This window comes from Ambystoma mexicanum, chromosome 4q (assembly GCF_040938575.1).
Source record: "Ambystoma mexicanum isolate Mex_15411 chromosome 4q, UKY_AmexF1_1, whole genome shotgun sequence".
Lineage (NCBI taxonomy): Eukaryota > Metazoa > Chordata > Amphibia > Caudata > Ambystomatidae > Ambystoma > Ambystoma mexicanum.
In genome coordinates, this window is record NC_090928.1 from 1194275831 (window position 1) to 1194302332 (window position 26502).

General features: G+C 47.8%; 1 protein-coding gene across 1 annotated transcript in view; it reads right to left on the minus strand.

The window, feature by feature from the left end:
* ZFAND3 (zinc finger AN1-type containing 3) overlaps positions 1-26502 on the minus strand; it is an 898079-nt gene that overhangs the window by 306655 nt on the left and 564922 nt on the right. The window contains exon 3 of the mRNA XM_069608759.1: positions 19888-20070. Within this exon, the coding sequence (XP_069464860.1) occupies positions 19888-20070 (183 nt within the window). The remainder of the gene's footprint in view (positions 1-19887; positions 20071-26502) is intronic.

A 26502-nucleotide genomic window follows, 5' to 3' on the forward strand; every position in this document is an offset into this window, starting at 1 on the left:
CCGACAGGCCTCGCAAAATCTACATGCCCACTAGCATGGTCTAGTACTTTTAAGGCAAGTCAAGCACCATTCTTATGGTACTCAACCTTGCTGGCAAGCATGACTTCGAATGTCTGTTTTCAATCAATATTTTGATTTGAGTGCATCTGATGTAATGATCAAGCTAACCACTTGGTGGCAGCAGTGTACACACCATTTTAATGTCCCATTTCGTTACAACAGAAATAACTTTTCAAAACCTGCAGTTAGAGCAAATGTCATAACCATTAATGATTTCCAGTAATTCTTCTGAATGGCAACCAAGTGGAAAAATACAAGCATATTTTAAGATTTTATTAAAAATGTACAATGGCACATCTCGGGATAAGATTTTGTAACCAGGTATTATGCTCTAGTTAACTATTACACAACATATGGCCCACGTGATATTTGCGTGCCGCTATATTGCATTCCGCGGCCTGCGCAAGAGTGATGACTTCCACAATGAAATGCAACCCAATTCAAGTTCTTGAAAACCAGTAGAAATTAAGCGGGCTGCACTTCATTACTAAGGTCATAAACCTGTTTGTTCAAGAATATTGGTGGCCATCATTGCGCTCCACACATGCATTACGTGCCTGTGTGTCTTCCGAGACATGTAGTGCTTATGCCTTGCCAATTATCAGCCAGAAATATGGGAGCCATTGCTGCATACATTGGCTTGTGTTGTCGGCATCACTGTTGTTGCCAGCAGATTGCACCGCCGCTCTGAAGACTGTCATTGTCTTTAGTCATCTCGACCTGGGGCCTTAGCTTGCCTGCTGAACTTTGCTTCATCACCTAAGGTAAGAGGGGGTCAGTGTCAGCTGTTTGTGAGATAGAGAAAGGGTGGAGGGCTGAGTACAGGGCAATGCCAGTGCAGTGGGAGTGGGGATGTCACCCTATTTAAACATAGTGCTTGAAAGCAGCAAGCTCATGACGAAGCACGATGTGCATGCTAGATTAACCAGGTTACTCACCGTAGTGACCACCTTACTCCTAGTCCATAGTCCCCTTTCCTCCATACTTCTGGGGACATCCCTCCGTCTTGTGAGACGGGACCGGAGCACTTTGTAAAAAGCATCAACATTTTTCCAAAAATGTGTCCTTCCTCTCTTTCTTGCGCGGGGCCCGGCACGTGGTCGCAACCCCGCCCACCTTGGCTCCGCCCCGTGCATCGCCCATCAGTCCTTTTCTATCGCCAGGTCAGAGACCCATTAGCAATAACAGGGGAACCTTATTAGAGGGGACGGCGGGCGGGTGTATGGAGGAAAGGGGACTATGGACTAGGAGTAAGGTGGTCACTACGGTGAGTAACCTGGTTATACTCCTACGTCCCCTCCCCTTTCCTCCATACTTATGGGAGATTCCCAAGCACTTCTTATAGGAACGACGGGTGGATGGAAAACCCCGTACTGAAGCAGGTTCTTCAGCACAGCCTGACCAAACTGAGCATCAGCTCTTGAGCTCATGTCGAGACAATAATGCTTACAAAAGGCCGATGGGGAGGCCCAAGTAGCTGCCCTAGCTATGGACTCCCAGGGGACGAATTTCTGAAAAGCAACCGCGGCTGCCTTTCCCCGCACCAGGTGTGCATGAATACCCTTAGGAGGTTTCAGCCCTTTGACGGTGAAAGACTCCGTGATGCAGGCGGCGATCCACCGAGAAATAGTCGGCTTAGACGCCTGCTTACCCTGAGGGTTACTGAAGGTCACAAAAAGTTGAGAAGAACTCCTAAGCTCAGAAGTCCTGTCCAAGTAGAACTTAAGAGCCCTTCTAACATCAAGACAGTGCAGAACCCTTTCAGCCTCTGAGGCAGGGTTCAGAAAAAAGACCGGTAAGATGATCGAATGATTCAGCTGGAATTTAGTTAGCACCTTTGGTAGAAAGGCGGGGTTTGTCCGCAGGACTACCTTGTCCTTGTGAAAAACCAAGAAAGGATGCTCCACTGACAAGGCCTGGAGCTCGCTCACTCTCCTCGCTGACGTAACGGCGACCAGAAAGGACACCTTCCAGGATAAGTACTTGAGGTCCACTGTGGCCATCGGTTCAAAGGGTTTATGGCACAGCGCCGTCAGGACTACATTAAGGTCCCACGGCGGATGCGGACTACGAACCGGAGGGTAGAGACGTCTCTAGCCTGCAAAATGCATCTGTACCACTGGGTTACCCAGAGAATAAGAACAATGGTCTGTAGAAAGATAAGCGGAAACAAGGTAGGTCCTGCATGACAGAACGTGAACACCCGACTCTGCTAGGGAGGACACGAAGGACAGTACCGTGTCAATCGTGGCCACCCTTAAATCCAATTGCTTATCCAAACACCAATGACAGAACCTGAGCCATTTACTCCTGTATTGGGATCTAGTCGAGGGTTTCCTGGCTGCCTGGATAATACGCATGTTATCCGAAGACAAGTTAAGATGCTCTAAAGACTTGAACTCGGGCACCATGCCGCCAAGCTGAGCGATTGTGGGGATGGGTGCCAAATCTGCTCTTCCCCTTGATGAAGAAGATCGGGAGTTACTGGTAACCTGATCGGCGGATACACCGACAGGTGTTGAAGTTCTGAGAACCAAAACCTGGCCGGCCACCACGGGGCTATGAGTAGAAGCGAACAGTTCACAGAGTTCTTCAGCTTCCAAATTGCCCGATGGACTAGAGGCAGAGGCGGGAAGGCGTAAGCTCTCATGTTGTGCCATGGAATCTCGAGAGCATCTCCCAGAGAGGAGGCATACTGAGGAAGCTTCTTGTTTACCGCTGTAGCGAAGAGGTTCACCTGCCGTGTGCCCCAATGCGAGAAAATCCATGAGGACCTCCGCCTTCAACTCCCACTCGTAGCGGACCACTGTCCACCGGCTGAGGGCATCCGCTGTGACATTCAGCTGGCCCGGGATATGTATTGCAAGCAGCCAGACACCATGAAGCACAGCCCACTCCCATATCTGGATAGACAGGTCCACAAGGGGGGGAGACTTCGTTCCCCCCTGCTTGTTGATGTAATACATCGACACCACATTGTCCGTGCGTATGCGGACCACCTTGTTGGTAACTAGCGGTCTGAACGCCTTGAATCTGGGTCCACAGCCTGACGCCAGGAACTCCGAAGAGCCATCTGGGTCCGTCTCATCTTGAGACGAGCAAGAGGAAGAGCCAGCACACACGAGGCCATGAGGCCCAGAAGTCTCTGGAACCACCAGCCCGACATGCTCTCCGACTGCGCAAACATCTGACATGTGGCTAACATATCCCCCATTCTATCCCCGGTCTGGTACACTCTGCAGTTGATTGTGTTACAGCGAAAACCCAGGAAAATCAGGTCCTGCAAAACCGTCATGGAAGATTTCTGCCAGTTCACCGACAGCCCAAGATGGAACAGGAGCTGAAGGAGAGACGGAGATTGCCTGCTGCTGCCAGCGGACAAGGGCTGTGTAAGAGCCAGTCGTCCAAATACGGATACACATGGATACCCTGGAGACGAAGATAGGCCGCAATCACAGACAGATTCATGAAGACACGTGGCGCCGAGCTGAGGCCAAAAGGGAGCACTCGAAACAGGAAGCGCTCCTCTCCCAAAGAGAAGCGGAGATATCTCCTGTGTGGGCTCCAAATCAGGATATGCATGTACGCGTCCTGAAGATCCACAACGCTGAGCCAATCGCCCATCTGCAAGGAGGAGCGTATCTGACTGGGCGTGATCATCTTGAATTTCTCTTGGGGTAGGAAAAGATTGAACTGGGAAAGGTCTAGGATGGTGCGCAGGCCAGCCTGGTTGGGTTTGGGCACCGTAAACAGCCGGGAGTAGAAGCCCTCCCCTTGCTCCCCAAGGGGAACGGGTTCCACAGCTCGGAAGTCCAGAAGTTTCTGAACCTCGGCTTTCAGGGAGGGTGAGCCTGACAGCTGAAAAGGAGGGTTGCGGGGTCGGGTCGGGGGTAGAGGTAAGCGGAAGCCTGCTCGAGCGACTGACAAGACCCATCTGTCTTCTGTGATGGTCTGCCACGCCTCCCAATGAGATGCAAAGCGTCCTCCTACCGGGGTCTCATGTGAGCACGGAAAACCCTCATTTAGTAGGTTTATCGGTGGCGGTGCCACCTGAACCTGAGGAGGAGGCTGAAGAGCAGGAGAAAAACCACGTCCATTGTTGCCTACGGTGGTTATTCCCTGCAGGGGTATCCACTCTGCGAGATTTGCGGTCGAGGAAGCCTCTAAAGCCAGAGGAAGGTCGACTTTGTGACAACGGTCTCTGGGTTTTGAAAGGAGCCTTAACCAGGACGGACAATGACTTAGCTGTCTGAGTGCTATCCTTCGTCTTGGTGAGATCTACATCTGTAGTAGAATGAAAGAGCTCCTTACCATCGAACGGAAAGTATAACACCTTGTCCTGCACTCCCTTTGAAAATTTAGTGGCATGCAGCCACGCCTGCCGTGAGGTATCAACCCCCAGCATAAGGCCCCGAGCCGAGGTGTCTACGTGATGAGCCGCAGCCTCCAGGAGATCCTGGGCCAAGACCCTGGCGTCGGATAGGCCACCCTGGAAGTCTTCCAGCTTCTCAACCGGGATAAACTCCTTAAACTCCGACAGACCTTTCCACATCCGCATATTAGCTCCCGCTAAAATCAATTCAGCGTTGGCCTGCCTGAGCTGCAAGGCCGAGTTGGCAAAGATGTTCCACCCGAGGGAGTCTAGGAGCTTGTCCTCCTTTCCCAGAACCCGAGTAGCTGTCGTGGAAGAGGATGCTGCAGGCCTGGACTGCAAAGAGGCCGCAGCCACCACTTTGGAGGAGGGTGGCGGAGAAGAGAGCAGGGCCACCTTTTCCGAAGAATGCAGCCTGTATCTTGTGTCAATGTTCTTATTGACGAAAAGTCCAGAGTGTGGCTTTTCCCAGACTCTGCAGACCTCGGCCAAAACATCCTTCTGCAAGAACAGGCCAGTACGCTCCAAGGGAGACAGGATGAACGCCCCAGAAAGCACGCCCACTGTGGAGCGGGTACCTCGGGCACCGGGACATCTAAGAAACTCATCATGTCCAGTACCTCGGTCATGAAAAGCTCTAATAGAGCGGGGAAGGTCCTCGTTGTCCTTATCGGCTTGGGCGTCATCTGATAGGTCAGGATCCTGCTGAGCCGTGTCAGGCACTGCCTTGTCCACCGGGGACAATGGAGGCAAAGGTGGAAGAGTCGGGAAGGGACCGTAGGCAAGGGAGGCGCCAGCGGGACCACCGGAGGAACGGGTGGAGCCGGAGGTGCAGGTGGACTTATCTCCCTGAAAAGCCCTTTGAAATATTCCCTCATGGGGTCGGTACGCATAAGCGTTTGGAATTTACCGAAAAAGGCGTCCTCCGGGGACTGTTTCGGAACCTGAGGAGGCTTCTCATGAGGTGGACAAATCCAGGGACGTAACGGGGAAGGGTGCCACATAGGCCCCTCCACCGATGTATCCACATAAATCAAAAGGTGCCGACCCCGCAGGCAACGAAACATTGTGCGGAAGATGCATCTGGGCGTTCCAATCGTAAACTGGCCGATAAGGATGCGCACAAGGGACTCTATGTTCACCCAAGGGGCCAGACCCTACACCTGAGGCCGATGGGGCAGCACCTAAAATGGCTGCCGCAGTCGTGGCGGGAACGGGCGCCATTTTGTCCTCATCTGAGGGGAACTGCAGCATGTGAGGAAGTGAGGCAGTGGTCCCCCGTTAATGGATCAGGGGTCTTAAGTTTAGCCTTAACATAAGGAACCTCGGCAGAGCCGGTACTGTGAGGCCTGGAATGTTTTTGTGACATACCAACCGCCAAATTAGCCTTCGAAGGAAGGACCTCGGCACTGCCAGTAAAAGAAGAACTTTGCTTCTTTGCCCCCTCAACAGGTCTGGTGTCACCGCACGAGCGGGAACGGTTTGGAACAGCCTTCACCGACAAGGCCTTGTCGGGCCTCTCAGAACTGTTGGTAGCTTTAGCCTCTGAACGAGGGACCTCGGACCCAGGTCCGGTAACAGCCTTATCTACGCGGGCCTCGAACATCCGTTCGGTAACAACAAGCCCACCCAAAGCCACCGGGGCGCACCCCGGTCTTATTTTTGAGGGAGGCTGACAGGCCTCAGAGCGAGCTCCGGTACCCCACGACTTGGTAAAACCGGGTCTACAAACAGCCCCCACAGGAGGGGCGTCGGAGCGTACTCCGGTGTCCACAGGCCCCTTACGGAGAGCCTCGGAGAAAACTCTGGTAGAATTATTAGGCCCAACGGGCACCTCAGGGCAAACCCCGGTGACAGAGCGATCAACGCCCCTCCCGGCCCGGGAGGAACCCGGAAAGGTATCCCCCGGCCGGGGTGCTCTGAAAAGTAAAGAACTTACCGGGCGTTTTTTCTTCTCGTCGATTAACGCCTGAAAATGTGCAGGAGGAGTTCGTCGGTACACCTCCTCCCACCGCTCCAACCGACGTTGAAGTGCCCGGACCGAAAGGGAGTCGCAGTAAAATCAGGAGTCCCAACGGTGATCAGGAAAGGATGGGGATCCGCCCTCGCGAAACGACGGTGACACGATGAACAATCAGGAAAGTATAGTTTGAACGACATAGACAGACTAGAAAACGATCGCTAGCAAGAGCCACACAGGAAAAAAGGGAAGAAAATCTTACGAGGATGCAAGTGCGTCCAGTCCCGAACGAGTGGAGAGAAGGGCTGATGGGCGATGCGCGGGGCGGAGCCAAGGTGGGTTGGGTTGCAGCCGCGTGCCGGGCCCCGCCCAAGAAAGAGGAAGGACAGATTTTTGGAAAAATGTGGATGCTTTTTACAAAGTGTTCCGGTCCCGTCCCACAGGACGGAGGGATGTCCCCATAAGTATGGAGGAAAGGGTACGGGACGTGGGAGTAGACTAGGGCAAAAGTTGAAGGTGTAAGCAGACAAATGGCACCTGTCCACTTTTCCCACACTGTGGTCGCCATCCACCTTGTATTTTTGGGGGGTCAGAGTAAAAGTTGTTTCCTCCCTTCCACTGCATTAATAGCAAAGTTTCTAACTGGCATTTTTAAACCAATTCTTTGGATTAAAATCTTCACCACATTTACAGGTGTGCAGCTTTTAAACTGAAGAATATTTTTGAAAATAGTCCAGCCTAGAGCAAAGCTAATCGATTTTTAACAAACTCATGTATTCCATTGCTTTTTTTCGTGTGGGGAAGAACGGGGGTCGGCAAACAGACCAGTGCTGTTTGCCGAACCCTCATTTATTTTTCATGTGTTGATGGTTATTTTTCTGAACAAAAAATTGCCATTTGTTCCATGCACTTTCTTCAATTAGGAAAGACCAGTTTAATGACATTTCCATATTTAACTTTGACGTGTTCACTTCTGTGATGTCCCTTAAACATCTTTTAACATTTGGAATTGGTATGGTTAAGAGAGTTTGGCGGTACTTGTAATTTTGTTTTAGCTCATCTTCAAGAGGTTAATGCATCAGTTACAAACATTCCTCTCCTCTCAAAGTCCTGCAAATGTTTAAGAGAGAACCTATGTGAGCGATACTGGAGAATATGGTAATATCCTGTATATTAATACACAAGTGTTGCATTCTCCCAATAGCCCAAAAGCTGCACCCGTCTATATGCAAGCAGTGGGAAAGAGCAGATTCACGGCATGCTCTTTGGAGAATGATGTGCGGTGTAACACTCACCACACCATCAGAAATAGCTTTAGTAGATGTAGCCAGCATACCACATGCCGTTTCACACTCGATCTCTGCATCCCACACAGCTGCCACATTCAATGTCCGTCCACAATAGCTTTCCTTAACCACTGTAGTTTCTAGCACTGACCAAACACTGCTTTTATACATCGCTGGTTGCTCCGTTTGTAATTGCTACATATCGACCCGCTTAAGGTACACCCCCCTTCACTTGCAAACATACTATTCTGTTATCTTCCGTAAGTCTCTGAAGCATTTTGTTTTTTATTATTCTTGTATATACTCTTAAAAGGAGCCACAAGTCTAATTGGATGCATCTCCTTTTATTTTTTTTATCAATATTTCAGCCCTTATGGGTAAGCCCTTCAGGATGACACGTGTTTCAGCTTCTAAGCCGTTTTCTAATCCGGGATATGTTTCGAACTGTGCTTCCATCTAGTTTAATCTCCTTTGGTTCGCCTATTATTGGGACAATCTCAACTGCCGGTTTAGCTGCATGTTACACTTGTGTCAGTTCGTATCGGCTCTCGTATTCTCGCTCTCAATAAATGTATATAAAACCTTCAATTCCGATGACATTAGTCATAACTTCAATTGTATGCTATCAAAATATACAGCTTAAAAGATTTAAAACATTAGCTAAAATGCATCATCTCTACTTAAATAATAATCCACCGAAACATTTTAATAAATTACGTAAACACTGTGTGCTGCTCTGAATGTCATAGTATTTTGGTGTCAAAACACACAATTTGCTTCAAATTTTCACAATGTGTCCTTCCATAAGCTTATATCAACATTAATTATCCTTACGTCATCAACCACCATTTATATTTCCCAAAAGTGAGATTTAACTTTCCTATCAAAGCTAGTGTGCAATAGGGTATGATATGGTATGCGGGATTGTACTCTCCAGCAATCATCATAGAAACTATCTGTTGTAATGATGTTTCTCTTTGGGAGCAGAGAGAGCTAGTGGTGATGACATAGGCAGAGCAAGGTCCTCTATGATGTCATTGGAACATTCATTTGCATGTGTTGTTTTACGTTCTAAAGTCGTCAGTTGATGGAGGTTTTGATGGGGAAGGATCTCGTATGTTCGGGGGTCTTTCTTGCTTTCATTTATTTTAAATAAATGCAAAACCAACTTACCAGCGTCTGTGTGCTGCTTCACAACACTATCCCCAGGTGTCAATGACAAATTAAAGTTTATCTCCGTCCCAGGGTATGTTATTGAGGGAACAGAAGAGTTTTTGATATGCGTCTGAACGCCAGTTGTTTCGCCAGGGAATGAATGGTTAAAGTTATAATATTCCTACGCTCTGCCGCTAGGAGGGGGAAAGAATCTTGCAACACAATGCTTGAACCGTGGCCAATTTCAGTGATCTGGTTGGATTACACCAGACCAATTTACGGCTCTGAAAGGCACAGCCTTGGTTGTAATAAGCTTTGGGAGCCAAACACAATGAATTAAATTCTAGTCAAAAGTGGGCCAAATGGTCTTTCTCCATCCAAGCAGCAAAGCTTTGCCACTGGGAGCTTATATGCAGTGCCATGAGTCTTGATATATGGTCTTGATAGCCAATCTGAAGCAATAGGCTTGCTGCCACATTTTCAGTGATCTGAAGTCAATGCATGCACATTTAGGAAGACCCAAATAAACTGTGTTGCAACAATCAAGCCGACCAGAAAGGATGCATGCGATTTCACCTAAATGTGAAATCTTTAAAAAAAAATACTTCAATTTATTTATTATGCAGGGATAGACCCCGGAAACCCATTTCCCCCAACCTTATCCAATCTCCTTACCCCAGCACACCTATGTTTTAAAATGTACACACTTAGAAAAAAAGATTCTTTGAATTCAGTTGGTTAAGATTTCACATTAGGAGAAAATGGATTCGGTGAAATGCACTGTTACGGACCAGGAAAAATAAGATTCACAATTTGAATTCCGTCTGCAATCTTTTGAGACTCTGGAGAAGAGAAAATCAATGTCTGGGGACCATGGTAATATGGACATTAGTAAATGGCAGAGTCAAACTAGACCCATCATTTCTAACCTTTGCCACAGAAGCAGGACCGTGACCAAGTACGTGTCAGCCCAATTCTCCAGAAATTGTTGACTCAAATTACCTCCTGAATGAATTACCATGAACCAATGCAGAGTTAAGAGTATAGAATAAGATTTCTGTTTTCAGCAATTTAACTGCAGGTCATTTAAAGTCATCCACTTCCTTAGCTTTACTAAGTAGATTTTAAAATGTACTATTGACATTTCACTTGTATGCCCCAGCCGAAAGGTAACCTGCATATTGTCTGCATACATATGATCGTGAATTTAACCTGACTCTTTATATCCACCAGGTGCTTCATGCAAACATTGAACAGTGAGCCAAGTTCCTGTGGAACCCCACACGTGAATGATTGAAAAGGCAGCAAAGCTATAAACTGTACCCTCTCTTTCAAGAACAACTTAAGCCATGCCCAATCATCACCTCTGATCGCACCTTATGAATGCACCCCAAGAGTGTTGAGGTCGATGGTATCAAAGGCCGATGAAATAAGGGCCCCAACACTGCTAACTGCCATCAATCTCAGATCATCCATTGCTCCCACTATAATGGACTGTGCTTTGTCCCAGTCAAAAACCGGTCTAGAACTCATCTAGAGCCTTCAAAGAAAGTCAGGAGACATAGTATCACAACTGTCTCCATTAGATTGCCAAGATAAGGTTTCTGTCAGATACACCAAAAATGTACCGGGTTTCCTGGATCCAGAAGAACAAGTTACTCCTTACCTTGTAACGTTCTTTCGACGGGATGTTCCTCCGACGTATTCCTCATCTTAGATATCTCCTTCCAGCTCTGCTGGGCTCGGAATTTTTTTTCTCCAGAGGGCGCTGCGCGTCCCACATCCTCCGAGTCGATGTCCTTCGACAGCCGCCGTATCGACGTCATCCTGCCTATAAAGGCCGCGCGCAGCGTCCGTTGCTCAGTTCCGTTTTGTAGCCCACAATAATACTTTCTGGACTAACTAATCACCCTGAAGGAGGGTAAGCTGCAACAACAAGGGAAGTAGAACTGCAGGGATGGATGGGAGGGACGATGAGGAATACGTCGGAGGAACATCCCGTCGAAAGAACGTTACAAGGTAAGAAGTAACTTGTTCTTCGAAGGGATTGTGTCCTCCGACGTATTCCTCATCTTAGACAGGCTCCCATAGCAGTATTCTATTATCGGAGGAGGGAGTACTGACTTCACGCTGTCTTCTATTGATGAATAGAATGCAGTACAGCCCTTCCAAACCTAGTCTCTTGACTGGAGGAGGAATCCAGATTGTAAAACCGTGTAAAGGTATGGACAGACGACCATGTAGCGGCCGCACATATGTCTTTAACCGGCACGCCTCTTTTGAGGGCCGATGAAGCTGCAATACCTCTGGTCGAATGAGCCCTAAGGTTTTGAGGGGGCTCTTTCCCTGCCAGTTTATAACATTCCAGAATGGCTAGAATGATCCATCTGGAAATGGTCTGCTTAGTTATTGGTAACCCCAGCTTGTGACCTGCGTAACCTACAAACAGCTGGTCTGCCTGTTTTATCCTGGCTAGTCTACTAATGTAAAAACTTAAAGCCCTCCTAGGGTCTTAGCCTGTGTAACCTCTCTTCCTCTTTCCCCGGGTGAGGAGGAGGATAGAAAGATGGTAGGGTAATCTTCTGAGTGATATGGAATTCAGAAACCACTTTTGGGAGGAAATTAGGCTTCACTTGCAGGACAACTTTGTCTTTGTGAAATATTGTATGAGGGAGTTTACAAGAAAGAGCTTGTAATTCGCTCACCCTTCTAGCAGATGTAAGTGCTATTAATAAAACAATTTTAAGGATAAGGAATCTTAACGAACAAGAATGGAGAGGTTCGAAAGGTGTACCCATCAGGAAAGTTAGTACTAAGTTTAAATCCCATAGGGGAACTTGGAATGGTCTTGGGGGATAAACATTGGTTAACCCCTTTAGAAACTGTATTACCAAGGGTAATTTGAAATAGGATGGTTCTTCCGCAGTACGCTTAAAGATGGATAGCGCTGCGAGATAGCCCTTAATGGTGCCAACTTGAAGGCCTGAATTTGCCAAATATAGTAGGAAGGACAAAACCATTGGTGTACCACATGAAAAAGGGTCGATATTCTGTTCTCTACACCAGCTGCAAAATCTGTTCCAACGGCAGCCGTATAAAGACTTTGTTGCTGGCCTCCTTGCCGAAAGCAACACCTCCATAACATCATCAGGGAGGTCCCAATCCTTGTACCTCAGCCTTTCAGAAGCCAAGCGTGAAGGTTGAGGGTTTTGATGTCTGGATGGAGAACCTGACCTCCCTTCTGTGAGAGTAGGTTCTCTCTGAGTGGAAGTCGAATTGGAGGGCAGATGGACAAGTCTAAAAGGTCCGGGTACCACGTTCTCCTGGCCCAATCCGGGGCAATTAGGATCATGGTTCGCCGGAATCTTCTCAACCTCCTGATCATTTGAGGAATGACAGGGACCGGTGGGAACGCGTACAGAAGCGGAAACTCCCAGTCCACTATGAACGCGTCTCACAGAGCTCCTCTCGGGGGAAATTCCCTTGAGCAGAACAGGTTGCATTTCCTGTTTAGGCTGGTGGCGAACAGATCTACCCGAGGGGTTCCCCAAAGGGCAAAGATCTCTTGAAGGACTTCCTGAGCTAGCTCCCACTCGTGGGACACTGTGTTATGCCTGCTCAGAGCGTCCGCTGTCAAGTTCTTCTCTCCGGCTAGGTGAACTGCCGATAGAGAGATTCCTTCTTGGATTGCCCAAAACCAGAGCTGCATCGCCTCTCTGCACAGGGGTAGTGATCCTACGCCTCCTCTTTTGTTGAGGTAATGCATGGCCACCGTGTTGTCCGTCATTATCAGGACGTTCTTCCCTTGTACAGCTGGCAGGAACGCCTTCAGCGCAAGTCTGATGGCTCTCAGCTCTAACAGGTTGATGTGTAGTCTGGACTCCGATGGAGACCAACGACCGCTGATGGTCAAGTCGTTGGCGTGGGCTCCCCATCCCGTGAGTGAGGCATCCGTGACTACTGTTATCTCCGGCCAGGGTTGCCAAAACTGTTCTCCTTTCAGAATGTTCTCCTGACAGGCCCACCACTGAAGGTCTCGAGCCACCCTGCCGGGAACCTGAAGAAGATCTGTCATTCTCCCTGAGAATTGTGACCACTGAGTCCTCAGTGCCCACTGGAGGGATCTCATTCTCAGGCGAGCCGCTGGCACTAGGAAAATGCAGGATGCCATGAGGCCTAGCAACCTCAAAAAGTCGAAGGCTGGGAGACGTTGGGCATGCTGGAACTTGGTAACCATCTGTAGAATATCTTGAGCCCTCACCTCTGGTGGCGAGGCTTTTCCCAGGGAAGTATCCAGGATCGCTCCTATGAACTGGAGTCTCTGCGATGGTATCATTTGTGACTTCTTTAAATTGAGGGAGAAGCCCAGTCTGTGAAGGAAGTGGCACACGTGATTTAGCTGGATCTGAGCTTGTTCTGGAGAAACAGCCCTGATCAACCAATCGTCCAGGTAGGGGTAGACGTGAATCCCTTCCCTCCTTAGACTTGCAGCCACTACCGACATTAACTTGGTGAAGACCCTCGGGGCAGAGGTCAGCCCAAATGGCAGCACTCGAAATTGATAGTGAGAATTACCAATTGCGAACCTCAGGTATTTCCTGTGTTTGAGATGGATAGGCACATGGAAATAAGCGTCCTGAAGGTCCAGAGATACCAACCAGTCCTGGAACTGAAGGGCCTGGAGGATCTGAGAAAGAGTGACCATCTTGAATTTGTCTTTTCTGAGGAATTTGTTCAATTCTCGCAAGTCCAAGATGGGTCTCAGTCCTCCGTCTTTCTTTGGAATGAGAAAGTAAGGGGAGTACCAGCCCTTGTTCCTCTCCGCTACAGGTACCGGTTCTATGGCACCTTTCTCTAGCAGGTCCCAAATTTCCTGCAAGAGGAGCGGATCTGGAGCTTTCTGAGAGCTGATACCTGGTGGATGACTCTGAGGTATACGTAGGAAAGGCAGGCAGTAACCTTGGGCAACTGTTTCCAATGCCCAAACATCTGACGTGATAGCCTGCCATACCGCCAGATGTTGAGTCAACCTGCCTCCTACAGGTGTCCTGTGAGGGAAGTCCTCAGAGTGGTTTTGGGGCGGCTGATGCAGATGCCGATGGTAAAGAGGCACCTGCTGTTGCTGCGGCTTTTGAATATCTACCCCGTCCACCTCGGGTAGTTTTTCTTTCACCCCTTTGAGCCGGTCGTCCTCTACCTCTTCCGAATGCGGAGTAGAAGCGAAAGGACTTGACCCTCGCAGAGGTTCCTGTGGGACGAAAAGGAGTCTGACGGATTGCAGCTCCTAGGGATTTTGCTGCTGCTTTTGAAGTCTGCAGTTTCTCTAAACTGTCATCCGCCTTTTTCCCGAACAAAGAAGAGCCATCGAATGGCATGTTCAAGAGCCTGGCTTGCACATCTGGGGCAAAACCCGACTTTCTCAACCAAGTGAATCTCCTGGTCGATGTACTTGCCGCCATTGCTCTGCTGATACTGTCAGCCGAATCAATGCCCGTCTGGAGGGATTCGCACATAGCGTCTTTACCGTCCTGTATAATATTCAGGAACGCATCCCTTTCTTCTCCCTCCGGGATGCAGTCAGCCGCTGTAGAAGCACACTCCCAAAGTGTATGGCTGAACCTAGCAAGGGTGCAAGTAGCATTAACAGATTTTAACGCCATGCTACATGCTGAAAAGACTTTCTTTGCCATAGCATCATATTTTGTATTGTCCCTGTCCTGTGGGACGGTAGGATAAGCCGTCTTGACATCGGTAGAGGATGCTGCCTGTACCACCAGACTTTCTGGGGATGGGTGTTTAGACAAAAACTCTGGGTCTGTAGAAGATACCCTGTACTTTGTAGACAGTTTTTTATTTACTGCTGGTACTACATCTGGGGTTTCCCAGTTTGTCATGATCTTTCTCTGAAGAGCTTTATGAAAAGGCACCACAGGATCCTCCTGTGGGCCTTTGTCAAGAATATCCGTGAGGTCATCTTGTTGGAAAGATTGTGAAGGTGCAGACCACCCCATGAACTCTGTAATCCTGGCCGTTAAGGCTCTGTAGGGGGTTTCAGCATGCTCCCCGGGGTCTGGCTTAGCAAACTCCACCTCAGGGGAAGTGTCTAACCCACTTGCCTCATGTAAAGAATCATGAAGATCCTTTAACCTGCGCTCTTCAGAGGAAAATTCCTCTCTAACTGGGGTTACAGGTCCCTGTAACTCAAATGTGTCTTCCTGTTCAGACAAATCACCCTCTTCTAAAATTGAGGATATAGTTCTCAATTGTTCTGAACTCATAAAGGGAGTAAATCCCATTTCCAAGGCAGAGGGTGCCGAACTTGTCATTATTGGCCTCGAAAACGTCCATGTCGTCGACGCCGACGTCGAAGGCTTCGAGCGTGGCGTCGAAAACAAAGGCGGAGGCCTCGAAGACCTCTTCAGAATTGGAATTCTACTCGACAATATCGAAGCCATCGACGTCGAGGGCCTGGGGATAGTCACTGGATGTGTGGTAACCGTGACTTTTCTTGGCGTCGATGCCGGTGTCGAAGCTGGCGTCGAGTCGACAGACCCGTGTGTCGAAGGTCCCTTCGACAACGGCGTCGAAGACATCGACCTCGACGGAACCTTCATCGACGGCGTCGACGGAACCTTCGAGGAAGGTTTGGAGGTCATAGTCCTGCTCGAGGGTTCGAGAGGTTTCCTTCGCCGGGTACTGCGACTCGCGGCGTTTTTGACCTTCGGGTCTTTCGACCAGAGCATCGTTCTCGGCAGTCTTCGAGGGGGTCGAGGCCGCTTTCTCGAAGACGCTCATCATATTTTTTCAGAATTCCTCCCATTCAGCCCGGGAACTATGTTTCGTGGGGCAAGGGATTCTTTTTGGCGAAACAGAGGAAGAGGAAGACGGAGAAGGGGATCTTCGATGTCTCCTCTTCGAGTGCTTCGATCTCGAGGAGTGATGAGACCCACTCCGAGACCTGGAGCGCGAATGGTGACGAGGAGACGAATGTCTCGACTTCGTCGACGAAGAAGAAGAAGCTTTAAAAGTCTTACCTTTCTCCAGCTTCCCCCTAAGCTCCTTCAGGGCCTTAGCTGTCATGGACATACAGTCCTCGCATTCCGAACAATGGTGTTCAGCTCCCAAACACCACAGACAAATTCTCTGAGGATCGGTCAACGACATCTTTTCCCACAATCTCGACATTTCTTGAAGCCGGATCGAGGAGTTGTCGGTTCCGACGAGGAAGCCATCGAGTACGGATCGAATAACTCGAGGTAAATAGGATTAATCTGACTAAGAACTGAGCAACGGTATTCCGAGGCACTGAGTAAGCGCGGAAAAACGGGACTGAGCAATGGACGCTGCGCGCGGCCTTTATAGGCAGGATGACGTCAACGTCGATACGGCGGCTGTCGAAGGACATCGACGCGCAGCGCCCTCTGGAGAAAAAATTTTCCGAGGCCAGCAGAGCTGGAAGGAGATATCTAAGATGAGGAATACGTCGGAGGACACAATCCCTTCGAAAGAGGGCTTTTTTTTTTTAAGTAGTGGAGGGACCACTACTACATTAAGGTGATTCTGGACAACTACTGATTCATAGGAACAATTTATAATCCTACACAAATCCATGAACACAACCTATCTAATTTTGGCAGGACAGAATCCTGAAAAGATCCTGGGGGCAGATTTCAGGTCTAATGTATCAGACGCCATATGAAAAGAATGAAAGTGAGTTTTATGATTCAGATCCCTCAGACGCAACTAGAAAAAAAGTCATGTGAGGATCTTCTGATGGTTCGAGATAGGTTTTAATTTTAGAAAATTGCTTGAGATGGAACCATCAGACTATTAAGGGCCACTGGATAGTGAAGTTCCCTTGCTACTTAAAATTGTCTGTTATATTTCAACTATCTACAATATGAACAGAGTAGTATTTCTGTTTAGCCGCCTTACCATCTTATAATTATGCCGGTTCCTCATTTAGTCTATTTTATCCACAAACATTTTTCTCCAGATTCTCTGTGTGCCCAATGATTTTTTTTCTCTTGCCTAATTTCCGGAGAGCAAGATGGCTCATTTCTTGGAATGGTTAGCCTAGATGTTCTATTTGTATCGGGCCAAGTGATTTACCATCTTACATACTTTCACAAATTATCGCGGATAGCGAGGGATTTCTTTCGTCTAGTTTCTTGGTCTGTGTTATTACAGAAGGGTAGGGCCCCTACTTATATGGGAACTTATGGGAACAGGGGGATACATTGTCAAACAAGAAATGATTCCCAATTGGAAACAGTTGAACAGTTATTTCCTAACAATTAAATTAATATTCACATAAATGTGCTGGTTGAGGCAATCAACTGTGTAATGGTCTTCAACGGATAATAGATATCACTTTCAAATGCTTTTCGATCAATCATGAATATCAGATATTTAATTCTAAGTGCAAGCATACTTATTTTTTGTACCGTCACAGTATTAAATTCAAAGGCATTACAAACAAGAACATTCCAAGATTACACAGTAACAGTTGACCAACATGTTCATCAACATGACCTAATGGACAATAACGGGGCAAGAAAAAGTGGCACAAGTGTAATTGTGAGTGAGAAAGAAAACGTAAAATGAATGTCAAAGAAAACGTAAATTAATCAGTTTTGGTTAGAAAAAGCATAGCAAATACATTTATATTGACGTCTTCTTTGAAGTGTGAAATCAGAGATTCTTCTGTATTTCAGACAAGGAACTTCTGCAATGAACTTTGGTGTTAATCCTAGTGGTCGATTTGATGTATTGTACCGCCCTCAGTGTGCTAAGTGAGACAGTTGTTTTCATAAATCCATTGATTTAAAAACAATGTTAAATGTAACTGCCCCCGGGGTGTCTCAGAATTCAAATGTACATTTTCTAGCTGCTTGGCACAATGGCAACTATGGGAGCCTTCAACAGAATGCTTATTATAGGCTTTTCTGAGCTAAACTGGCAATAAAGTTCCTTGGCTATGACAGTCTGTATCATTGCCTGCACCTGGAATTCTAACACAATCTAGCCAGATATATTCCATCAAGGTCATCGGAAGTACACCAAGAAGAACTCTCCAATCAGGCTAAATTGTGAAAAGCACACATCTCACTGCCATGTAAGGAAGTTGGACAAATGTTTAGCCTCTATTCAATGGATACAAGCTAAAGTGAGACTCTCGCTACCCCAGTTGACATTGTGGAATTTCCTTACATCTAGCATTGGACTCAGTTTCTTTTATCATTTGTTGAGATTGGTAATCTTTCCAGGTTACATCACTATCAATGACTACTCATAAGCACAATAGGGTGTCCGGTCAATTGGTCGACAACAAACTGGTCGACTGCAATTTGGTCGACACCATTTGGTCGAATGCCAAATGGTCGAATTTTTTTTTTTTTAATATATATGTGTTTTGTGGGTTTTCGTGTGGGGAAGTAAAAAAAAAAAAGAAAAAAAAGGGGGTGGGGGGGACCCCCCCAAAAAAAAAAAAAAAAAGGGGTAAAAAAAAAAAAAATATCGACCATTTGGCATTCGACCAAATGATGTCGACCAATTGTCCTGTCGACCAAATGTTTTCGACCAATTGACTGGTAACCTCACAATAGGTGTCCCATCCATACACCATGATATGATAGAAGATCACTTCCCAAAGAGAAGAATTTGTTATAGCAAAAATGATTCTTTAATCTAAAATCTTTCAAAACTGTACCTTTTCATCGTTTGTTGGTCAAGAATCACTAACACATCAGCGTAACCATGGCCTTGATAATGATGTGAGCCCACTTACCGGGAGAATGCACATGTCTGCAGAAGAGCCTGTATTACATTTGCAATGCACAAATTGAATAGCAAAAGCCTCAAACACAACCTTGCTCAATTTTTAGTTCATGTCCAATACAATAGGGGTTATTCTTACTAGTACCACAGTGCTATGATACAACAGAACTAGCAGCTTTAGCAAACCTCAGGAAATGTGCCAGTTCCACAGCTTTTGCAAAGGTTTATTATCTCAGTGAACGATGTCACAAAAATCTCAAAAAACTTTGTAATAATCCACAAAAAGAGACAGATCTGTGTTTTTAGTAACAAATATTTTTGTCCACACAAAAATATTTATAGAGTTGCCAAACTATATCCTAAATCCAGTTTGAAATGGTGACCAGGTATGATTTGCATCTACGAAATTGGTAAGCGAGTTCAGCAAGACTTAATCAATCCGTTATCTTTTTTTTTTTTTTTTTAATATATATATAAACACGTTTCATGATACTAGATTGCCATGCATATTGGGCCTTTTATAAGCTTGTGTATACCTTTACCCCAGGATACAGGGTCCGTTCTAAGAGTTAAACTGCATAGGCCATCTGGCTCAAAGGCAAGGGATTGCTTTGGTTATTTGTTTAACACTAACCCTCCATGTATGGCCCTGTACATTTCTATACCAGTGTACATTTTTACCCGAAACGGAAAATAATTTCTGAATATTTTCTTCCCAACTGAAGGTATTCAAATTAATCAATTAGCAACATTTTCTAAAATCATGATTATGGTACGGTCCAGCTTTTCGCTGGGGGATCATTAGATCAGCAATCATTCTGCTCACAAATTAATAAAGTCGTCATAATAATTGCACTATCAGACATGACCAGATCTTGTAATTCTCCAAATATACTGCCATTAGATTTCAATTGCACATGGGCATGCTCTTTTTCGCCAGGTTAATCATTAGAAACCGTGTGCCAAGGACAACACTGACCAACCACGTACGGTCAAGCGGATAATCACGCTTTGCACGGCAGCGACTTAAAATCGAAGGCATTTCTAATTAAATGCCCTTAAACAAAAAGTACCACATTTCAAGAAATAGCATCCTAAACGTACCCAAAACAAATGTGCCCAGCTGCGTTTTCTATCAGCAGAAGGAATGTGTGTGCTGAGGGCTGAGACACCATAAGATATATTGTATGTTACCCCAATAACACTTTTCAGCACTAAGCTGTTGAAAATGTGCTTTCAGAAGCACGGTTGCACAGAGACAGGGGCGCACTCACATTCCTCGTTGCTCGGCGACGGTGCATTCAGGTCTGTGGCGGAGAGCTGCTGGCTGGAGTGAACAGTCTGCGTACTTAACGGGGTATTACTGATGTCACTGTTCGTGTCCCCCGGAAACAAATCCAGCTGGCTGCTGCTCGTGCTGGGGCTGGAGTCGTCGTCGGGCTGCTTCTTCTGGAAATCTGCCATACAAAACAGGGGGTCAAAGACGGGACGTACCACCTTTTAGATCATTCAACTGTGACGCAACCTCTAAACCGCCAGGTACAGCGCAAACGTGAATTCCCTGGTGTAGTCACGCCAGGGTTGGGCTGAACTACCGCGCTCCAAGCTTCTACGCGCCTCTTAGGCTTTAAAGCACTTTTATTGAATGCACAGCTGTTTTAAAATAAAGCATACCATACGGAAGGTCTATTCTTCAGTTCCCGTGCACGGGGGGGGCGGGCACAGGTGCTGTGGGCGCAGTGATTGATTGGCGCGGCCTGCAGGTCCCACAGGTGCTCTTAGGTAATCAGCAGGGTTTGGGGGTCACCACTTTCTGGGCACGTGTGGGGTTAGGTGCACTGCAATAGAGCAGTATGCAGACTGGTTCACAACACGCCGCCATTCGGCACTGACACTAAACCAGGTCCAAAGTGTATCCAGCAGTGAGATGTAAAGCAGCACGTAAGCTTATTACAAGTATTCGGACACAGTCGGGTCATTTTTTTCACACTTGCTAAAAACATAAAACGGAACAAACCTTTAAATAAGCGATCGTGTGTAGTTCAGCACATTTTACATTAAGTGTGGCATTTCTGAATGAACGCTGTAATGGCTGCATTGCTCAAACAATCCGCCGCCATCTACAGCCTTCAGGGTGCGGTACCAGAAAAAGGCATTCCTTCCCCCCTTCAACCTCAGCAATGACAGCCCTCGTAACACAGCCCTTATGCTCTGCAGTGCTACACAGTCGTAAGCACCGCAATCTCGGCTAGCACCATCGCCTCGGAGTGGACACTTCCCGTTACCAACGCCGCCAGTGAGGCTCTGGGCTCCGAAAGGTGCGTTTGGGCAGAGTGCAGGGCGTGGCCTGAAGAGGGGCAGGGGACTTCGCAAGGGCAGCCTGCCACAAACGCATTCCTCACGAGAACCCGCGCCCATGCGTTTTCGGTTACTAAACATCATCTCAGTAGGTCTCCTTCAGAACCAATCTGCATACAATACATGCATCTCTGTACCAGCTTGTAAATCAATACTTTGCGGACTAAGTAAATACACAATGCAATCAGTGAGTAAATCACACTGGTAAGTAAATTACTCAAGCCTGGCATCATTCAGGGTATTCAGCTCCCTGCTGCTTTTCCTCCAGGGTTCTGCTGGGCAGGGGACAATAAACCCACCCCTTGATAATCTGCTGCCACTCACTCCATTGCTTCGTCTAGGATGTTGCCACAAAAACGCAACCCCACGTGGGAGCCGATGGTGTGCAATCATTCTCCAAGGCAGCATCAGTGTTCACACACAAAGGGTGGCGTCACTGTACCCGTGCATCGCTGGCCAAGCGCTTGAACACATTCAAAACCTTTTACTTGATCCATTTTGTTTTGACCAGTTTTTTTAGATCTTTGGTGTGTGGCAGGGAATATACTTGGAGCAGGGCAAATGTTATGTACCTTTTGTTTTCATACAGTGCCACCCACCTGCAGACCTCACAGCGCTAATACAGACACACACAAACATGAAACATATTATGCACAAATAAGTATCAGGAGGCAGCTCACAATTACAGATCATTTTAGTGACATTAAAATAAAGCACTTCTGAGCAAACAATGAGACCTCCTTCAGGTCGACTACCAATCAAGTTCGAGGAGCCCTTTGGCAAGTATTGGCAAATGCTTAGAAAAAGTGGCAAATTGCTGGCCCCACATCCCACCAAGACATAATCGCAGTTTTCCAGGGCACACCAGCCATCCACCTCAAACTTAGGTAGAACCTTCAAATCGCAATATCTAAACCCTGGCCCTGTTCTCTGGTGAAGCCAGGCAAAGTGTTTTATTATGTAAGGCATCTCTTGATCTTTCCCGCCTGGCTTCTCTATGTTAGTAATGATAAAGTTTCTTCGGTCCACGAAGAAGACTCTTGTAGTGTTATCCATATCACCGGCATTTGGGATTTTCCCATTCGCAAACTTTGAGAGGTGGCCAGGATAGTTTTAGCATTCATCAATTGGGGAGGACGGGAGGCTGCTAGTGTAGATTTACATATGTTATGGCATTTGTAACGCACCTAAACACAAGTGTTTCAAGGCGCGAAGAGGCAGGGGGGGGCAAGGGGAGAACAGACAACAATCCTACTAGGCCAGGTGTCATTCAGATCGTGCAAGTGCAAGGGTAGGGGGACTGGGAAAAGTGCAAGGGGTAGGGGAGAGGGGAAGTGCACTACATGGTTAGTAGAATACAAGATAAATAATAGGGCCAGCTGGTGGCAAGTGCAAGGAGAGTGCAGTACATGGTTAGTAGAATACAGGCTAAATAATAGGGCCAGCTGGTAGCAAGTGCAAGGTAAGTGCCGGGAGAAGGGGCTGTAGGATACAGAGACAGTCCCGTAGTGCAGGTAGGCAGTGCAGGGAAGAGTGGCTGGGCCAAGGACCGAGATCGGTGAGTGGCCAGTTGCAGATTCAGTGCAGGTTCAGTGATTTTAGCAGGGGAGAGAGGGAGAGAAAGTGGAGGCAAAGAGGACGGTTTTGAGGTGCTTCCGGAACCGGAGATGGTTCTCTTCAAGTTTCAGGGAGGCAGGAAGGCTGTTCCAGAGGGAGGCCCCCGCTGCAGAGAGAGATCTTCCCCCAGCTCGTTGCTTGGAGAAGCGGCTGACCCTGAGGTAGTCGGAGGTGGATGAGCGAAGAGCTTGAGAAGGAAGATATTTAGGAAGAGAGAGTTGAAGGTATTTTTGCCCAAGGCCCCAGAAGGCCTTGTGGACAATGCAGAGGGTTTTGAACTTAATCCTCTCAGCCACTTGGAGCCAGTGTAGCGATTTCAGTCCTGGATGGAGAGATACGGTCCCTGGGCTTGAGGCCAAGGATAAGTCTTGCAGTCCTGTTCTGGATGAGTTGCAAAGGGCGGAGAGTAGAGGCAGGAAGATTTAGATAGAGGCTGTTACAGTAGTCCAGCTTCGAGAGAACCAGGGCTCTGGAGACAGTGAGCTTCTGGGGGAAGGAGAAGAAAGGAAGGATACCTCTGAGGAGGTGTAGCTGGTAGTGTGACCTCTTAGAGACGTCAGATATGTGAGGAGAGAAAGAGAGTGTGGAGTTGAAGATGACCCCCGAGATCTTTTGCCTTGCAGGTAGGAGCAGTAAGAGGGCCAAGGGAGGCCGGCCAGAGAGCTGCAGGGAAGGAGGGAGTGGGTGTGCCGATATGTAGAATCTCAGTCTTACTGGGATTAAGGCAGAGGTCGTTGGCGGCACACCATTCCTGGATAGCAGAAAGACAGTCGGAGATGAGGGAAGGGGAAGAGGAGGCCGAGGGTAGCCTGAAAATGAGCTGGGTATCATCCGCATAGCACTGGAAGTTGGGACAGAGAGCGGCGATGCGGTGGGCGAGAAGTGCCAGATACTGGTAGAACAGCCAGGGGGAGAGGTTAGATCCCTGGGGGACACCACAGGTAGAGAAAAAGATGTCAGAGAGGAAGGAACCCAGTTGGACCTGGGAGGGTCGATTGGAGAGGAAGGAGGTCAGCCACGCCAGAGCCTGGCAACAGAAGACATAGGTAGTTGGACCTGTGATGAGGATGATGTCACTGCATTTTAGTTGGAAGTGACTTAAAATCCCAAACAGTCAGTTCGTTCCTTTTTGCATGGTTTGCGAGGACTGGTCCGCTCGCTCGGGTTGCAAGTCGGTTGGCCAGAAATTATCCCTTTTATTCCAACGACAAAGGTTGTGGATCCGTTTGGAAGGAGTTATCCATTTTGATTAGATTATATTTTGCAACGCATTTATCCAGCAGATCTACCCAGGTACAGAAGTCAGAGAAAGTGTTACAACCATTGTGCAGGTGTAATATACTAATGGGGAATTTCCTCAGACCCCAGCAAAAGTTGTAAAATGGGGTTTATCATTGGCTCTTGATTAGCCTTCTTCTCCTTTACTCCAGGAGAGTGTGTTTCCATAGGGGTGGTGGACGTCATTAGGTCATTATTACTTGTTATATATTAGTTGGTTTTTAGGCATAGCAATCCCCACAAATTCCACATTATTTGCCTGCAACCGGTTGCTTACTTGCTTTGTGGATGCCAGGGACATCATCAATATCAGGGGATATATCTGAACTCCTAACCCGGAGTCTGTCCCCTGCGTGAGCTAAGTGCCAGGACCCTGGACAAACTATCTCTATTGGGTATAGGGGATACGGCCATAGTACCATGCTCTATGGGAGCCAAGTCTGGTTTTGTCAAAATTATAAACCCAGGGAAGTATGCATTAGGAAACATCTCCATTATGATCTATGCACCATACAGCAGCCTCAGAGGGGATAGGAGAGAGAGGGAGAGAGAGGGGACCAAACAATTTTGAAATGGGCCTCCACGCATCTTCAGCCAGCCCTGTAATCGGCTATAAAAAAGGGGTAGGGTGGGAGGGGCGCTGTTGCGCGTGACGAAAAAGGCCGCCTGAATCTAGAGCTCCGGCCCGGCTGACATCCGTACAAAATGTATCCTTCAGAGCACCCTGCTAAACATAAAAAGGGGTAGACTGCGTGGCCAAAAACGTTGACAGTACACAGCGAAAATCCTGAGCAAAACGGTGAAGTCTGTGTGAAGTTAGATCGTGGTGAAAACTGGGCGGGAGAAGGCAGAGGCGCGAGCCACGTCCCAGTCCCAGAAGACATCAGGGCTACGCCGCTGACACTCCGGCTGGCTGATCATAGAGAACAGAAATCCCAATATAGCGAGACACCGAGGCCTGGGCACAACTCCTTGGATGCAGAGAAGGACATCTAAGGGCAATTACATACGGCGCTGATCCTGAAACGGATGGAGCGGCAACCGAAATCGGGTGAGAGAGTAAGCGCCGGAGAAAAAGACCCGATGTGCATCTAGATGGTGCCTGCACTTACTGGATTGGTTCTGCCACATCGGTAGCTGACGAAGGGGCTCAGAGCCACACCGAAAACCGCCCCAACTAATCCTCGCGGTGCTGCGAACAGCAGTGGAGGCTGGAGCAGGGTCGCCGACGCGACAGGAACTGTGAGTACACACTCGGCTCTGGGCTGATTGTCCTCCTATGCTTGGGGCCTGACGAGGAGGCCGACCACACGGGGTGCCCACGACCCACTCGGCCGTATCGGGCCGGGGTGGCAGGCGCAAAATAAGCAAACGCAGTCCCGGAGGAGGGACCCACGCGGTGGTGGGTTACGGAGGAGCTACAAGTTGGTGGCACTGCGCGGCGGCCCTGTGGATTGCCACTACACGAAAACACAACAAACTAGGCAGGCAGTACAGTGAAAGGACTAACTGAAACCACATTGGGGAACTTTATTTCAAAGGGATCGTTAAGATAATTGAAAGCTTGTAAAAACTAGAAACTGTGCAAACAAACAACATATTACGTGGGAGAGCACATCTCACTCGTAGACAAGCAGCAGGAACAAACGCTAACTCCGGTTCTGAATCCCCTGGGCAAAGTACGAAAGGCAAGTGAAAAAGACAGCAACAATAAGGATCCCACCCCTAGGGAATCAACACGATTGCACAGGGCACATGAAGTCTGAACGCAGAGCAAATAAACACTGCTTTACTTGGGAGAACACAACCCAAACGTTAAACAGAAGGAGCGAACGCAGACTTAGGAGCAGGACTACCTGGGGAAAAACACAACAAACGAGGTGGTACGACAGAGGGCGTAAGAACCTAAATTGCCAAAAAGAACTGATTGAGTTAAGAAAACACCTTTATAATACTGTTGTACAGAAAGCTGTCAAACACACACTTGCAAGCCAGAGAAATTGATCCTGCACAGGCGGGGTGGACAATGTGATAGACTGATACAATGATCTGAGATAATACACTTGCCGGCTGCGAGGAAACGACCCTTCTACGGATACAAGACATACTTAAGAAGAGCAAAGCACGACTCTTTCCGAAGATGGACAAACCTTTACAACCTAAGGGCAGCCGCCAAACAGTCCCAAAATAGCTCAGAGGGGTGCGCTCACCAGTGGCTTAAAAGCTAGAAACTCAAACAGCCACCATACCTCCAAGCACGACTGGTGGGAAAATACCCTAAACCTACCGGAGAAACTAGATCTGCAGATTGAGAGGAACCATATAAGTGGTACTATAAGTGGTACATAAACACCCGAGAAGATGTCAAAAGGGGCAGGTGCCAGGAAGAAAGGCCCAATGAACTCATTCACCAATAGCCAAACAGCAGACTCGGGGCTGGGAACATCGACTACATCCACCACCCGGAGTGAGGCGGAAAGTGAAGACAGTGGACGGACTGACCACCATAGTTCAAAATGGATTCCTTGCGATAAATGTCAAGCTAGCTGATATAGTTTCTACCATCGGGTCGCTGAAGGCAAGGGTAGACAAAGAGAGCTTGAGAATTACGGAGGCGGAAGGCAGAATCAGCACCA